The 18401-nt window shown below is 44.1% G+C and overlaps 1 protein-coding gene across 4 annotated transcripts in view; it reads right to left on the bottom strand.

Annotated features, from left to right (window-relative positions):
• Positions 1-6362: 6362 nt before the first annotated feature.
• Positions 6363-18401, bottom strand: part of fam13b (family with sequence similarity 13 member B) — a 126512-nt gene continuing 114473 nt past the window's right edge. For 3 of the 4 annotated variants that reach the window (XM_080745997.1, XM_080745996.1, XM_080745998.1), the window contains 11 exons: positions 18117-18339; positions 17241-17382; positions 16436-16517; positions 15282-15476; positions 14523-14740; positions 14040-14123; positions 13258-13353; positions 11947-12109; positions 11203-11434; positions 10437-10538; positions 6363-9392 (listed from right to left, as the gene is read on the bottom strand). In XM_080745997.1, the coding sequence (XP_080602123.1) occupies positions 9269-9392; positions 10437-10538; positions 11203-11434; positions 11947-12109; positions 13258-13353; positions 14040-14123; positions 14523-14740; positions 15282-15476; positions 16436-16517; positions 17241-17382; positions 18117-18339 (1661 nt within the window). In that variant the 3' untranslated portion in view covers positions 6363-9268. The remainder of the gene's footprint in view (positions 9393-10436; positions 10539-11202; positions 11435-11946; positions 12110-13257; positions 13354-14039; positions 14124-14522; positions 14741-15281; positions 15477-16435; positions 16518-17240; positions 17383-18116; positions 18340-18401) is intronic. The other variant, XM_080745999.1, reaches the window with a different exon arrangement.

The raw sequence follows: 18401 nt of genomic DNA, 5'->3' as shown, positions 1-18401 counted from the left end.
AACGCCGGTATTACGCTCGATGTAAACGAGGATACAGAACGGCGTTCAGATTCGACACAGGATTAAAACTCTTTAAATTAAACCTTAAAGGATATCAGGGAACAACAGAGCCGTACAGACAGGGAACAGCCGTAGCTTTGGCTTTAAACACTTTGTGTTTGTAATTGTGTTCATTTATGGAGATTTACGAGCCGTTACAAACTACAAACAAAACAACATCAGAATGGATCGCCCATAAATACCAGCCCTACCCATGAAACATGACGGTCGTCATGTCCCCGGGTTCACATGGGTTCGGGCATTGTCCCTTACGGGCCTTACAACTACACAAACATTCATATTTCAGCAAAGCAAGGAGCTTAATAAAGTATCACATGTGTCTACATACGGTACGGCATTCTATAATTACACGTAGCCTCCGTGTTGTATAATTAGAAGACTTTTTATCTTATCGTGTTCCGTTTTCCATGCATTTCCTGATTTTCCCCAACATGCGCACCAACGCCATCTATTGACGCTGGGATGTGAAATACATTGGAAAAGGAAAACAGAAAACCATCGGATAAAAAGGCTTCTTATTAAAGAACACGGAGGATACGGGTATTTATAGAATACCGGCCAGTATTTAGACAGGTGTGAGACTTGATTAAGCACTTTGTTGGTGAAATCTGAATGTTTGTGTTGCTGTAAGGGCGAAATACGTCGCTATGCACCAACCCATGTGAACCCGGGAACATGACGGTCGTGTATGTTTTTCAGGGCTAATAAAAATACAATCCCCGAGTGTCTTATTCGAGGCTAAAGGTTGATATAGGGGGAATAGACGCTGAATGTCGGCCAATGTCGGAGTTAGATCTCCAAACCCTCACACAGTGAGTATGTTTAAAGGTTTTAAACTTGTAGTTTAGTAAAGAGTTTTACCTTCTGCAGCGCAGCGTGGCGTGGTTCATCAAACAGTTTGAACTGGCGCGCATGCGTTCTATTTATACCTGATCACATCCGGTCTGATTGATTGATTGATTGAAGGCTTTATTAGAAGTTTGCATAGGAAAATGTGCAGATTCATGATGGTACATTTCACTGGTACAAGGTCTACTAAAAGGAGATCCATGAAAAGACTAAGCTTATTTCAACAGGAAACCATTTAAGTATCTCATATAACATTGAATGACAGACAAATAGAACACAGTACTATGCAGTAGATATAAAGAAAAGGGAAAAAAAAGAAAACAGTAAGTCTAAACAAACATAAAGTATATACAAGGAAGGGGCAGGGGAGGGGAGGGTTGGGCTAGGTTTTTACCAGTTGCGAACGGCTGCTGCCTGTAAGTGGTTTTTCAGGGCAATTTTAAAGGATGCTAGTGATCCACACTCCTTTATGGCCTTCGGTAAGGCATTCCACATTTTTGTGGTATAGCAGAAGAACGAGTTTGACCCTTTCTTTGAGTTGACTCTGGGTTGAACGTGATCTGTGGCACTGCCTCTGGTGTTGTAATTATGGACATCCTTAACGTTTATAAAGTATTTTGACAGGTATTTGGGTATCATAGTGGTGTAGTGTATCTTGTACACCAGGCCCATTGCAAGTTGCTGTACTCTGTCATCTACTCTGAGCCACCCCACTTTTAACTGGTGAGTAGCGGTGAGGTGAGTCTGATAGGGAAGGTTAAGCAGGACCCTAATTAGTTTATTTTGGGCTGTTTGGAGTTTAGTTTTTAGGGCTTGTGGGGCGTCACGATACCATACGTGGACTCCGTAGTCAAAGAGGGGCTGGATAATTGCACCAGCTATGGTCTTCAGTGTGTTGAAGTTGACCATTGGGGCGATCCTCTGTAGGAAACGAGTTCGTGTTGGTTGATTTTTTTTATTACTTTAGAAGTCATCTTTTCGCTGGAAAGATTAGCTTCAAGGATACATCCTAAGTAAGAGATTTCGTTTTTTCGTGTTATGACCTTGTCACCCACTTTGATTGTGAAGTCATCTACCTTTTTGAGGTTATGATTTGATCCAAAGAGGATGGACTCGGTTTTTCCCAGGTGAATTGACAATTTGTTGTCGTTAAGCCATGTGCAGATCTTACTCAGTTCAGAGTTAAGTGTCTTTTCAACCTGCAAGTGGTCCTTGCCCGAGACTAGGAGAGCCGAGTCATCCGCGAACAGGAACAGGTTGCAGTCGCAAGCAGATGCCATGTCGTTCACGTATATTAGGAACAACAGAGGTCCCAGTATGCTACCTGAAGCCCCGCCTACTGCATCCGGTGCGTGGAACACGTTCACCTTACAGGGGTCTTCAACGTTTTCAGGCCGAGGACCCCTTAGCTGAGAGAGAGATGAAGCAGGGACCCCCAGGCCAGATTCCATGTAGTTTCATCGTTTGACAGCACAATATCAGTGTATTTTAGATTCATGTCAATATGTGTCGCAGATATTTAACAACTTGAAATGTCAATAATTAATAAACTTGACCTTTCACTTACTCTTTTTTCCTCTCTACACCAAACCTCTTTGCCAAAAATAGCCGATATACAAGCTCACAACGCCTCGCGCTTTGTGAGCTTGTAGATCTGCTATTTTTGGCTAAAGTTCTCCGAACATGGACGTTAGCGTTCAAGTGGTTAATATAGCCTAAAAAAGGAGAAAAAAGGTTTCTATCACACAAAGATTTGGAGGCCCCCCTGTAGTAACTCTGAGGACCGCCTAGGGGTCCCGGACCCCCTGTTGAATACCCCTGCCCAGAGCAGTATAATCAGAGAGTGGTGTCACCGCGGGGTCAGAAACAGCGCTGGTCACGTGGTTCATTGTCACTTTACACCTCATAGACTTCAATGCATTTTGTAAACTTCCGGTTGGCCGTTTGTCACTATACGCCAAATAGATGTGTGCGTAGAAGACCTGGCCCCATGAAGTGAACGGGAGTGACGCAACTCTCCATTCTAGGGCTCTGCCCCTGCCTAATTAGTCTCGCGTGGCCAGACGGTTGCCTCCGCGATTTGGTCAAATGCTCCCAGCATACATTCAGAGATTGTGGCATAGTTGTCTGGCTACGCAAGACTACTGCCTAATGGATGCACCGTTTCCGTATCCGTGCCCAGACCGGATCTTCAACCTGCAGAGTGAACTGACCCTATACTCTATGGAACTGACTGACCATCAACACTGAATCACTTCCACCTGTGTGGAGGCAAACACACTGTGTGCTGGCGCCCTCATGTGGTGGAAAATATTCTTAAAAACGTTTTATTCAAGTACAAAGTATCCAACATGAAAATAGCTTACTCTGTTACAAGTAAAAGTCTATTCTCATTCTGCTTGAGTAATACTTATATATAAATAATAAAATATTACTGGATTGATATCTCTTACTGGACAATATGATATAGGGGTTGACATGATCTCATGTATCTTATAAGGGGAAATATTTACCCATTTACTTACTGTAATATCAATATTACATACATGTAGGCCCATCATTATCACTGTAATTCAGGACCTGAGTCAAAAAGCTTTGATAAACATTAAATGCAAACATGAGAGCCAGCTACATTTAAGGTGTTGGCTCAGTTGTCTCCATTTACTGGCGCCTCGTGTTTCCCAACGCCTCTCAGCCGGTGTATACTACCCCGGTAACCACTCGCCTCTTGTGGCTTATTGCTTTAATATACGGTATATTTATACACACAATTAATTCATCAAATAAAGCTCTAATAATAAACTCACTTAGCATGTTGTCAACCACGTTGTGCCCTTTTCCTGATGTGCTCTAGCCTCTTGCAACTACAGCCGATGTCCACCAGAGACCACTGCTGAGACAACAGGGTTACCTAGCCCAGTGGTTCTCAAACGTTTTGGGCTTCCTCTATACTCCCTTTTCCTGATTGTGATTGCTGAATCCAAGTACCCTCTTTAAATCGACAAGAACATAATGCAAAAAATACTGACATCAAAAGTAACTCTTGTGTCGTTAATACTTTAGTCACCGAACAGGTTCCATTTCCGTAATAGTCAATCCATACCAAGATAGCAGATGTGGCAGGCTTGTAAATGACAATCTTTATTTTACATTTTAAAATGTATTCTGTACTGATTGTACTTGATCGTCATCGTTTTGTAAATGAGGGAATGGGGAAAACAAAAAACAAAACAAAAAAGCATTCGCAAAATCAAACATTTACAGATACGCTCATACGTAGAGTATAATATAAAAGACAGTAGCCTATCATGTGAAATCGGGAAAGGAGAAGAAAAGAAAAAGAAAAAGCCTTGGCCAAAAGGACTTTATAGGAGAATCCATCTTCAAAGATATGATAAAGCATTCAGATGACTAGTAGATGTCTAGGGTCATTTTACTCAATGTTTCTAAAAGTGGATTCCAGGGACTCTGTGGGTTCCTTTTGGGGGGGGGGGTCTAAATTGACCCATAAAGGTCTGTAGCAAATGAACCCGTTAGGGTTCATTTGCTTCATTGTCAGAGTTAAGGGGAGACCTTGAAATTTGAAAGTTTGAGAAAAAACTGAACAAAAAGACTTACAATTCAGCCTTCAAAATAAATAAAAGCAAGGGTAAAAAGAAACGCTGCAGGGGCTCTACCATATCTTTGTCTTGGACGTCCGCTATAAATTCCTAAACAAAGGTTGATCTAACAAGCATTTCTTGGACATGTGTGTTTGTGATAGAATGTACACAGATGGCATTACCAACCGGGTCAAAAATACATCAGCTTACAACGTCTGAACCTCGCACGTTTATTACCACTCTGTTGCAGTGCAGGGCAAAAAAAAACTAAAATAGCTTTTTGAACCGGGGAGGGAAAAAAAAATACTCCGTAGAAAAATAGGGGGCAAAAGGAATCAATAGTTGGCCTGTTCGCAGTCAAGGAAAAAAAAACAACATCTGTTTAAGATAAAAGAAAGTCCTTTGGAACCGACAGGAGTTGACATGTTTTTTCACTTTCTGACTGGAATGTTATGATTTCAGGTACGAGTATGACACCTCAACTGTTGGCAGTCCACATGAATCATTTGTTCGGTCCAAAATGCCCCAATGTTTCTTATAAAGATATCCTGTAATCTAAGATTTTTAGATTTAGATTTTTTTTTTCCTACAGTGCAACCAAACACACATGAAACCCATTATGCTAACAGGAGTGGTAAAAAAAAAACAACACATAACTGTGTTGTGACGTCCAAAAAGGTTTCTTCCATCGTGCGCGTGTGTACGTATGTGCGAGAAAACGGAGACAGTGAATCACTGTAATGCAAACATGTACAGTAAACACACACACACACACACACACACACACACACACACACACACACACACACACACACACACACACACACACACACACACACACACACACACACACACACACACACACACACACACACACACCCGAAGATATTGCCATAACCCAACATACTGTAGACTTTCCACATACAAACAATTTTTTCCTTTTCTTTTATTATTGCTTCTTCTTCATGGCACAAATGATAGAAACAATACAATGTTACTCATACTATTATTATTATGTTTTCTTTTTGCCATGCAAGCCTACTACAGTACTGCATCTAGATTAGCTTATATTACACAGGAAGGAAGGGGGGGGGGGGGGGGGGGGGGGGGGTTGGTTACTATCGGTCTGGCTGTCAAATGGCCAGGGCTAGCAACTACGGCTGCTTGTACAAGTGAGATTAGTATGAGGATACAAAAAAAGGATTATATTATAATCATACAAAATAATGGTTATGATAGTAGTTGCAATAATAGAAAAACAAAACAACAAAAAAACACATTCTCAGGGTGTCTCAGAAACTGTGAAAATAAGAGGGAAGCCAAACGTGTCGTTTGAAATAATTTATGTTTCTGACATTCATTCCTTCGGAGATGTTATATATATATATATATATATATATATATATACACTGTGTGTGTATATATAAATGTAGTATATCGTCGTTGTCGGGTGGAAACCTCGTATCTCCAAGTTTCAAATTTGTACGTTCTTTCGCAAAGTAAAGCCCTGCTTCATCGTACAAGGCCGTCGCACAAAAGTAGTGAAAACAGCAGATCTACAAGCACACAACGCCTCGCAGTGCGAGGCGTTGTGTGCTTGTAGATCTGCTGTTTTCACTAGTTTAAATCATTTTTAAAATGAAAAATGCGAAACGAACGGTTTTGGACATACAAGGTTTTCACCCGACAACGACGATATATATACACACACACATACATATATATACACACACATATGTATATATATATATAGTAGTGCCTTTTTTAGAAATAAAAATGACAAAAACACGTGGGCTGCATTCACTGAATGCTGTGCAAATAACAGGTATATACACCCCACCCCGAAACCACCCACCCCCCCCCCCCCCCCCCCCCCCCAACTACCATGCCGGCATTTATCACCTAACGCCACCACATACACACGGTATCTGCGTGCATAATGTATGCACGCACACACACATTCACAGAGCCTCTGTTCGCAGGCTCTGTTCAGAGCATTTTTTTTTTTTTCAAAACCAGAAACGTCATAAGCGGCGGCCATACACGAGACAACAGGCTTGCTGGGCTCTCAATCTCCACGAAGAGGAAGTGTGTATCGACAAAACTATGAAGTTGAACTTGTGACACATACTGGCCAGTCCATATCCACCTCCAGGGTTGGCCTGCCTCACATGGGATCATTCTCCCATCACTGGACAAACAAGCAAAAAGCCTTTTTTACTTTTAGTGTTATCCTTCCCCAGCCAGGGCAGGAAACTGATTTTCGTCAACTGACCACAGAGACCAAGTTATCCCACAATTCACAAGCCACTTAGAAAATATAATAAGATCTACAAATTAGAACTGGGCACCCGCCAAAGTGCTTGGCAGGGTAACTCTACCCGCCACAGCCAAACAATACCAGCATTTGGCTCTTGATAACAAAAGGTGGGAATAAACACCAGAACAAAGAATAAGGAGAAGGCAATATGGAAAACAAAAAGCCGTTGGGGCAGAACAAATAATTATGCTTCTCACCCTCGAAATGTTGACCTTTTCGAGGGGCGAGAGGTTATGTGGAGTCATTAACTGTGTTGTACCTCCGATTTGACTGCGTGATCTGCCTTCACTCCGTCCTCAATCCATCTCCAACCAGGAAATAAAAGGGGTGAGGCGTCTTCCCAGGGACACAAAAGACTGTCTATAGCCTGAGCTATACTTCGTTGCAACAACCTCACAACATGGGCATATTTTTCTCTTCACTGATTCCAAAGACTCTTACCAAACCTCCCATATTGACATTTCCCAAGCAGACGCCGACATCTTTCCAGCCCTGCTATCACACTAGTCATCGTCGTCCCCTCAGCACTGCATGGGAGCCAGTGTGGGGACACTGATAGCTGTCTACAGTATTGACAAGAGAGAGCTAAGGGGAAACATCAGGATACCCAACACTAGAAGATATCAAATGTTGCTATCAATGTGTGAGCTGTACTTTTCTGTTCAGACTACCTGCCTTCGTCAACTAATAACAAAGTACAACTCTGCGTTGGGAGAATTTGACGAATTTATGATCAAGTACTGAATGATGTATCACCCACTGATGCACTTTGGCCATAGCGGTCACCACTGGCAACCATGTTAGCTCCTCTATCTCCATGTCCATGGCTGTTGCTAAAATAACCACTTGAATCTACTCCAGCTAGATTCCAGAATACTGGATAACAGTGACGATGTCAGATAAGTCCTTGCGAATTGGCACTCATTTAACAATAAGCGGGATGTTGTTCAAGACAGTATGCCTTTACATCACATTCTGCATAATGCTAAAAGGCTAGGTTTTGTAGCTTTCACGATGGTGTCCCCCTGGTTCAATCTGTCGGGAAAAATATATAAATATCACCCGTGGCCAACCATGCTTTAGTTTTAGAGATGGGGGACACATCGTGCAAACCCAGCCGAGTGCATTCAATCTCCAGCTGCACGGAACCACTCCACCTGCTGACACACCTATGTACCTACTGCCCCCTCTGCACGCACACACGCACACGCACAGAGTAAATTAACCAAGAGAACAGAAGTATAAATGTGTTTAAGAAAAAATAGAATCATACTCGTGCTAGTGGTAGCAGTTGCACCCACCCTGGTTCTATGCTGCACCATATTCCAAAAAGACTCTGTATCAGAATGGAGCCACGTTGAAGCAGCAGAAAGCAGAAAACAAAAATGGGACTGCATTTCCCATAATCACAAACAATATGACTTCACAGAAAAAATAAAATGCTTCAAAAATGAGTCTAGACTTATTTTGCAGACAGAATTCAACAGTGAAGAGGGGACACTACTGCATGTGAACCAATGCTGCTGTTTTTTTTTTCTTCCTGAGAAAATAAAAACGGAGAACAGTGAAAGAAAAACACGGAAGAATGAGTTGTGAACTGAGTGAGTTGTGCCTTCAATTCGGTTACATGTCAGCGTCACTCCGACATAAGACTGTCCTTATCGCAGAGCTACAAGTGCTTGTCACCTCTCCACCCAAAATAACTTGAGTGAAACTCAAAAGTAATGTTTCATTAAGAAAAATGTGGACATTACAGTGTCTCGCATACACACGTGTTTATACAGGTTTGAACAAGAACACACAAACACACACAAACTATCGCTGTGGCTTAGTCATAAAACTAAATCAGATGGTCAAAACATCCAGGATGTCCCATCCACACCAGTCTCAAAATCCGACAGATAAAACAACCTGTCGCATCTCGTCGCTCTCGAGGCCCCATGGCATAGCTTGGTAGGGGGCTCGTCTGACTGTCTCCCAAGAGGAAGGGGAGGTGAATGGAAGGACCCCTTCTCCCCCCTGCCCGCTCGCATGAAATGCCAGTTCGCAGTATGTCAAAAACAAACAAAAGGAACACACGTGAAAAAGAACGCAGATAAGAGTTTGTGAAACAGAAGTTCTTCTGGGTTCCGAGGTTTTCGTTTCTCCCTTCTCTGGTAGGAGAAACTGGGAGATGACAACCGAAGACCGGTGACGACAACGATGACAAATATTCCTCTGTGACGCGTCGAGGGGCCTGCGGCTTTAGAGAGCAGGTGAGGAAGCGGTGGGATTGTGGCGGTGAGAACGAGGGGTCACGTAGGATGTGATGTCATGTGTGGCCAGCGGTGTGACGCGCGCAGCCCTCGCGACGGCGGCTCATCTCGGGACGACGAAGGCCGTCGGAGGAGGGCTGCATTCTTTGATGAAGATGCTCTCTGATTGGGAGTGCAGGTCTTTAGATGGACTTGGAGGAATCCTGTTTGCTGATGAGGACTTCCAGCAGGCGGAGTTTGGCCTTGATTCTCTTGTACTCCCTGTACTCCTCCAACATGGGCACACGGTCCTCCTTCTGAACATTCCTAGAGCAGGAAGACAAGGAGGAGAGAGAGAGAGAGAGGGGGATTGCTATGAGAAGGGAGATAATTGGCCGCAAATTGCAACACTAGTGTTGAGTGTTGAACTTCGGAAGCGCTCGTCTTCTATAACGCTATGTCTCGCGGCCTCCTGCATTAGGCTATGTGACATTTAGAACCAGCTGGTACACAGGACCTCTGAGTGACTTCCCACGAGCGCTTCCAAACTCCAGCACTTAGAAAAAATCACACCCGTGTGAACTGAGCGGTGGTTCCCCCCCCCCCCCCCCCCCCCTTCCCCCCTGTGTGTGTGTGTGTGTGTGTGTGTGTGTGTGTGCGTGTGTGTGTGTGTGTGCCTGGTCTGGCCTGGCCTGAACAACAGCGCCCCTCCCTTAACATGTGTGGTCAGAAAAGGTTATTGCAGGCTACAGACAGACAGACACGCAGACAGACAGACAGACAGACAGACAGACAGACAGACAGACCCACACACACGGCCACGTATAGGAGCGTTGTGACCACCGCTCAAAAATAATCACCTGAACTGAATTTCTCGATAGAAAGTAGCTGCTAACATGTCTACGGTGGAATTTTCTGAAACAAACACTTTGCAGATAGAAAGAGCATTTCCATACAGCCCCAATGTTGGTGAGTTTGACGTTGTCTAATACAATCATATAGCAAAAAAACTGTTTTGATGCATTGGATCCCTATGGGAGGTATTGCAGCCCTAAAAAAAAATCTAGTGTTAAAATTTGCGGCTAGGAGATTATGTTCACATAATGTGGTGTGGATATGGGATGGTCTGCCCTTATTACTGTCAGGTTGCCTTTGAGCAAGGCACTTAATCCCTGACTGATAGGTAACACTTTTGGGACAAAGTTTCTTAGCCAAGTAGACGAGTCGGTAATTAAGGGTTTTCCAAAGTGTGTGTTTTGTGCGTGAGTCTGAGTGTGTCTACAGTTAAGGTTTTCAGCAGTCACAGTACACAGTACAACAATCCATGTTGTTGCGGTGGCACAAACAGTGGCTACAGTCTTCTCCACCTACCTGCCGTTGTGCTGGTAGAAATCCTCTTCAAACTCTTTGATGGTTTTCCTTACTTTCTTCTTCTCGGCTCGGGCCTTCCACAGTTGTTCTAGCAGCTCCGGCCTGGGGAAAGATGGAACACGGCAGAATTCAGTCTCATGCGCACGCATGCACGCATAGCCCTATGCCAATTTTAACACAGCATTCAGACTAAAGGAGAGTCCACCCAAAATCAATCATTCAAAAAATATGTATTAGCTAGTTTGGACATTTCTACACACATATATACATGATTAAGATCATGCGCACGTTCCTGTGTGCTTAAATGTGTATTTTTGCAAGTTAAGTCAACATTTGCGTTTTGAGATCATGCGCAAGTGCATGGATCAAGGTTATGCATGAAGAGTAAGATTACGACCCAGGGGGGTTCTCAAATTATTTTGAGGGGTCCCCAGATGATTAACTTAATGTGCAACATTGTTTTCTCCCTCAAAAGTAAACAAACCAACATAAAGTTTAAGTGTATAGATAGACTATAGAGGGTATCTATTTCTAAAGTGACAATTTAAGTACTTTTTAATTCCTCAAAAATGACATTGGCCAAATTGTCAAATATTAGAGGCACGAACCATGTTATACAAAATGTAATGCCTCAACTCTTAGTGCTCGTCAGGGTGGGGGTCCCCAGTTCAAATATGATTATTTTGGGGGTCGCTGGCTGAAACTGTTGAGAACCACTGGTCTAAAGCACGTGTGCGCGTGTTTGCAGTGTGCAACGTCTCCTTACATGGACGAGGCGTTGGAACTGGACAGCCTCAGGTCCAGAGTGAGTTTCCCCGAGCCCTCCTCCAGTCTCGCTTTCATTGGACCCTCCGTCCGGCCCTTGTCCCTGATTGGACAATCGCGCTGTCCGTCAGGCAGGTTCTGGCTGCTGACTGGCCCGGCCTCGGTGAGGGGGGAGACGGGGTCCAACGCCATGATGACCTCTAAGCTGTCTCTGGGCACCTCTCCTCCTCCTTCTAGGGATGGGACCATATGAAAATGTCATATCACCATTATTGTGACCAAAGAAATTGCGATTTACGATATTATCACGATAACCTAAATATCCCCAATATCCGTTATCCTAGGGCGGAAGATTTGCCAAAAAATAGCAGATCTACAAGCTCGCAACACGGCGCGTTGTGATTTTTTTTGTTAATCATTAAAGGGTATATTTTAAGATTCCGCCAGGTGCCAAGCTGAACTATCGTCCCAAGGGGTTAATTTTTAATAATTTCTTGCACCTACCGATTCACTTACTAGAAGAAATACCCCCCCAAAAACATTTTTTAAGTAGCATGCCTAACTAGGGGTATATACGATATTTCAGCTTGGCACCTGGCAGAATCTTAAAATATACCTTTTAAGGATTAAGAAAAAACTACAAAAAGTCCACCCTATGCGCGTGGACCCCCCTTTCCTACTAGACTATATCATGAGTGATTTTTATCAGGATAAACGATAACATGGCTTATCGTCCCATCCCTACCTCCTTCCTGCTCCGCCTGCTCCTTCCTCTCCTCCTCCTCCTCCTCTCCTCCTGCCTTCACCTCCTCCTCCTCCTCCTCCTGGATCTCCTCGCAGAAGTGGGCCGTCTCTCCTTCGATGATTGGCTGGAGGATCTGGCCCCGCCTCTTACTCGTGGGAGACACCTGGTGGGGAGAGAGAGAAGACAGTGAGGCGAGGCAATTATAAGCGTGCAGGGTTCCCACACATTTTTACCAATTAATTTCCAAAACTTTCCCCAAACTTTTCCAGAATATTTAACCCAATTTCCAGGACTATATAACAATAATTCAGCTCAATAACAGGTCGCTTACTCCTATACGCAATGCCCAAAGACAGTTAGTGTATGCCAGTGGTTCTCAACCCCCGAAATAATCATATTTGAACCCTGACGAGCACTAAGAGTAGAGGAATTTTGTATAACACGGTTTTATTGTGAAAATAGCAGATCTACATGCTCACAACGCCTCACAACACGAGGCGTTGTGAGCTTGTAGATCGGCTATTTTCACAATTTCTGACTGTAATATTTGACAATTTGGCCAATGTTTAATTTGTCATTTCAGAGGTATTAACAAAATCAATAACCAAAGACAATGCATAGCTATTTTTTTGCAGGACCTTCCAGGACCCTTGATCAATTCCAAAACTTTTCCAGTACTGGAAAAATATTGTTCTAATTTCAAAATATTTCCAGGAATTTCATGACCGTGGGAACCCTGAGCGTGGAAATAAATCTAAACCTAGGCAAAACCGCCTTTGGATTTAGCGCCCCCTATAGTTGGATAACTACAATGCACCTTAAAACCTGAATCCATGGTTTCATTGGGACAATGACAATTTGTTCTCATTAAGTTTGAAGTATTTTTGAAGTTTAAATTGTGTTATTGTTTTCTTACTGTTGTTTGCTTGTTCATTACAAACCACACCCTGTTTTAGCTTGCATTTCTTATTTTGTTATTATTGTTGTTGTTTGTAATCTCAGCATCATGGAAAATGTATCTCAAGGAAAATAAATAAAATAAATGCTCAAGCAGTGATCTGTAGGTGACGGAAAGGGAATTTCTACATAGTTTTTTATGCAAACATTTGAGGCGAACAAGAATCAGACTATTTCAACATGCAATGTTTGCCAAATGTTGGTCAGAGAATAGGGGCGCTGGTGTTCGCATGGTTAGTGTACATTTGACATATTTCAGGTCTGTGTGTGAAGGATGCTGGTGTGTGTGATGAACATACTATAACAGGTGTGTGTGTGTGTGTGTGTGGATGTTGGTGTGTGTGATGAACATACTATAACAGGAGTGATGCTGACTCTGGTGAGCATCTGTTTGACCAGTCTGTAACGATCATACAGAGGTTTGACCACCAAACGATCCTCTCTGGTCGTCTGAGGGAGGGAGAGAGAGACAGAGAGAGACAGATACAGAGAGAGAGAGAGAGAGAGAGAGAGAGAGAGAGAGAGAGAGAGACAGAGAGAGAGAGAGAGAGAGAGAGAGATATACATGTTTAGGTCATGTTTATATGATGCATGATATGAGATGACAATTAACAGATACCAGTAAGACTCCCTAATCGGGAGATAAGCAACCGTCAGGTCGCATAATGTTGTCTGCCAAAAGTAACCTCATGGTGGCACTATGGGGCATGTGAGAAATCAGGGGCGGAGGTTGTGGTTTGCCAGCCAAGGAGTGTGTGTGCAAAGTTTTGGCATGGATAGGGCCAACGGTGCCGGAGATAAGAGTGTGCAAAAAGCAACCAAATGGTGGCACTAGAAGAGGCCCATGTGCATGTATGGCTATGTGTTGAGGGAATGTGCGTGGCTAATTGCAAAGAAAATGCATGTGGTGTTCATAATTTGCGATGATTTCTTTTTTAAACAGAGCAATCCAGCAAACTTTAGAAGTCAATTGTAGCCTATCAGGAGGGAATATGGGAAATGGAACAGAAGCATACCGCTTTTCGTGATTTTAGGGAAAAATATGTAGGAGCAGTGTACATAAATGTGTTTTGCAAGAATCTGCCTCATGGTGGCGCTAGAAGAGGGCCAGAGAAAGGAATGAGGTGATAACTTACAGGTCTTCCGTGGAGGCCTTCATAGTGCAGTAGGTTCTTCTGTAGGACCATCTTCTCACAGGACAGCTGCTCCTTGGTCATCGTCTATGTGGACAAGATCATACTGTAGTCACACACCTATTTACACCTGGAAAGCAGCTGTGTCACTTGAACCGTGCTTGTAGATCTGCTATTTTCACTACTTTTTTTGCACATGGCAGATATGACACATAACCTAAATATACAACGAAATTAAGGACATATTTGACAACTTTACACTTTAAAAAGAACATTGATAGTGGAAATAGTCGATCTACAAGCTCACAACGCGTCGCGATCATGTAAACGATTAGGACGATTATCACAAAATAATTGCGATTACGGTGTGTCAAATAATTGCGATTAGACGATTATGTAATAATTGTGACAGCCCTACACCCGACCCCATAAGAGTAACAGTAACAATAAAATCAAATGGCTGGGGGGGGGGGTCTCTCTGCTAACCTTGACGTCGTCGGGCCAGCCGTCCTCCATTCTCTTCCCGCGGACCCTCCGCTGGATCAGCTCCAGGGTCTCCTCTTTGGTGGGCCGCTGACCCCGCGCCTCCCCCGGTGCATCGTGGGAGGAGGCGTGGTCCAGCGTGGAGCCGAAGCTCTTGGGCAGGGTGTTGCTGCGAGGGCGAGTCAGCGGGCCGAGCTCGCTCTCCGCACGATGTTTAGCATCTGGAGAGAGAGAGTGAAAAGGGGAACAGGTAGAAGAGAAGAGAGGGAGTAAAAGAAATAAGGAATAGTGCAAGACAGATGGAAAGAGAGAGAGAGAGAGAGAGAGAGAGAGAGAGAATATTTTGAGCCCATCTTTGTCAGAAAGGCTCTCACTTCACAACTAGACGACGAGGCATGCAGGAGGTTGATGTACAGCTGCCATGGTGACAATAAGCCAATCACAATGCAGGGATAGAGGGAAAGCCCGCCCTCCGAGCACTCACGCACGCACACACACACACAGTGAATGAAACCACAGCTAACACACAGCCACACAAACACCACAAAGTCCAAACCTTACCACCACAATGCTGACAAACGGAAAAAAAAAAAAAAAATAAACTACTTCAGGGGGTCAGTGGAAAAGCCCTTGAAGTAGCGTGCGTGTCAGAGAGTTACCACTGGGTAAAGTGGTGGGGTGTAGAGTGTAACATGGTGAAAAGTAAGGGTACATGTATTTTACGTATATGTTTTTCTACTTACGGATGGGTCGTGTACTTACTGAGGTGGTACTGTTTAGGGCACAGGCCAGAGTAGGGCTGAGGCGGGGGGACAAGCGTGTGATGGGGGGTGGGTGTGTGGGGGGTGGAGGAGGAGAAGGTGGGGAAGGAGGGAGGAGGGTGGTGGTGGCGTCTGTGTGAATGGAGCAACGCCTGGTGCCTCAAGGTGCTGCGGGGCAATAGGTGGTGCTGGCGTCCTGGTTGGTCAATCAATCGATCAATCGGCGGGCGGTAAGAGGAGGGAGGAAGCAGGAGAGCGGGTGTTGCACGTTATTGGTCTGGTTTGATTGATTTGTTTGATTGTTTGAAACAGATGAGAAATGTGTGTAGAGAGAGAGAAGCGCTTCGGCCACGGAGCTGCCGCCGTCACTAGAAGGACAGACTAACTTGCGTGACCCGAGTGGCCACCACATGGGCACGATTCTAAGATCAGCAGTCTGCAGTTAGACTTCCATCCGACCAGACCATTTGCTGAATGTCATTCCCCTACTCTCTCTCTCTCTCTCTCTCCGCTGTCAATAAAATGTGTGGGCGAAAAAATTGCCCAAAATATATATAAAAAAAAGAAATTGGTATCTCAGGGGGGGTCAGCATCTATTTTTAAAGGTAGCTTCGGTAGAGCAGCTAAACACGATGCTAAAATAAAGTTTATAGTTTATAACAGTGGTTCTCAGAGTGGATTCCAGGGACTCTGTGGGTTCCTTTAGGGGGGTCTAAATTGAACCATACAAGTCTGTAACTCTGACAGTGTACAAATGGAACCAAATGAACCCGTTCTAACGGGTTCATTTGGTTCCATTTGTACACTGTCAGAGTTAAGGGGAGACCTTGAGATTTGAACGTTTGGGAAACACTGGTTTATAATACAATAGGTACCATTATGGTTGAGCATGCTGAACACACGCCTGTGTGAAGCAGATGATGGATTCACAAGGAAGCTGATGGGGTCCACGAAATGGAGCGTGTGTGTGTGTGTGTGTGTGTGTGTGTGTGTGTGAGGCCAGCATGCATGCAGTGGTTGCACCGTCACAAGGTCAAGGGTTAGAAGTGAGGGGGTCAAGCTGCCCGATGAGGAACAGAATGCCACACAGACAATCAACCCAGGACACACACACACGCACACGCACACAAACAGAAACACACAGGGTGCTCATACCTTTGATCTGCCTGCGTATCTTGGTGAGGTCCGTCATCCACTTGAGAACTTTGGGGTTAGCTGCCTTGTCTCCGTGAGAGGGCTGCGGAAAGACCGAGACACAGAGGAAGGGGTGAGGAGAAAAATAAACGCCATGTTGGAAAAAGAAGCAACGGGTGAGTGTTACTGTAAAAAAACAAAAAACACATTGGCTTTTCTTTGGTCAGCATGTCACAGTACATCTACTGTATATGTAAAACCAGTAAGACTCCCTAATCGGGAGATAAGCGACCTTCACGTCGCATACACACACTTTAGAAGGCAATCGTAGCCAATCAGGAGGGAATATGGGAAATGGGACAGATCCATGTTGATGACATGACTTTAGAGATACTGTGTACCGCTTTGCATGATTTTAGGCCAAAATCTGTAGGAGCAGTGTCCAAAAATGTATTTTGCAAAAATTGGCCTGATGGTGGCGCTAGAAGAGGGGCATGTGAGAAATCAGGGGCGGAGGTTGTGATTTGCCATCCAATTTGCGTGATTTTAGACCAAAATGTGTAGGAGCAGTGTTCAAAAATGTGTTTTGCTAAAATCAGCGTGATGGTGGCGCTAAATGGGCCAGACGCATGTTGATGAGATGACTCTAGAGATACTGTGTACCGCTTTGCGTGATTTTAGGCCAAAATCTGTAGGAGCAGTGTCCAAAAAAGGGTTTAACAAAAATCGACCAGATGGTGGCACTAGAGGAGGGCCTACATAATGACGAATAGTTATTCTTAAGTGCTACCAATGCCTTTTATAGTTTCATGGCTGTTTTCTTTACCTTGTAGTTCCTCTCCTTCTCAAAATGTTCTTCAAACTGTTTGATCTTCTTTTTCAGGTGCTGCAGTTTCTTGGTGAGCTGGTGGGACACGGAGTCCCCTCCTCTCATCGCCTCTTTGGAGCCAAACGATGCTCGGCGGGGCCTGAGAGACAAGACAGACACATGAGTTATATCTGAAGACCTCTAGATTGGTGGGTTTAGATCAGAACTAAAGGTGAAGGTAATAGAGGTGATAGAGGTAATAGAGGTAAAGGTGACATACCGGATATACAGTAGAGAATTTAGGACAGTGTGCCATTATTTTTTATTTAGGACCCCACTGCCATTATTACATTTTCTTTTTTTTATATATATATATTTTGCTACAACTACTACAATAGGCACTCATTAATTACAACAAGTTGTTAAGTGTTGTCATCACACATAATGCAGCGCTGCAGCTAAGGCGGTCACAATTATTACATTATCGTCTAATCGCGATTATTTGACATAATCACGATTCTTTTTCATAATCGTCATAATCGTTTCCATGTTGAACATTTTTCATATATATATTTTTTTAAAGTAAAAAAATAGTGGAAATAGCAGATCTACAGGCTCATTGATAGTGGAAATAGCCTATCTACAAGCTCACATCGCATCGCGACACGTTGTGAGCTTGTAGATCGGCTATTTCCACTATCAAAGTTGTCAAATATGTGAGTAATTTCTTTGTATATTTAGGTTAAGTGTCATATCTACCATGTGTACCTTAAAAGCCTAAAAGCCAAACAGAAATGTAATTGTCAACGACAAAAACACAATTAAATCGTTAGTCGCAATTATTTGAGTGACAGTTAATCGTCATGTAAAATGTCATAATGGTGACAGCCCTACCTCTGCGTCTTGGTGGGCGAGACGGCGTCGGGGTCCTGATGCAGGAACCGCTGCGCGCCGTGGGCGCCGAAGTCCAGGAAGCGTCGCGCCAGGAGGTGCTCCTGGTCCTCCTGGTCCAGGGGAAGGGGGGGCAGGTTCACCATGCGCCCTGCCAGGGGGGACAGCTGAGCCTCCCCGCTCTCGCTGTCGTCCTGCCACGACGCCCTGTAGGCTGGCACTGGGTCTGGGAGGGAGAGAGAAGAGAGAGACAACCATCGACAGGCCGCGTTAATTAAGTGGCTCAAC

The sequence above is a fragment of the Nannobrachium achirus genome (assembly GCF_963921795.1).
Source record: "Nannobrachium achirus genome assembly, chromosome: 17".
In the NCBI taxonomy this organism is placed as follows: Eukaryota; Metazoa; Chordata; class Actinopteri; order Myctophiformes; family Myctophidae; genus Nannobrachium; species Nannobrachium achirus.
This window is presented reverse-complemented; position numbering and strand designations above follow the sequence as displayed.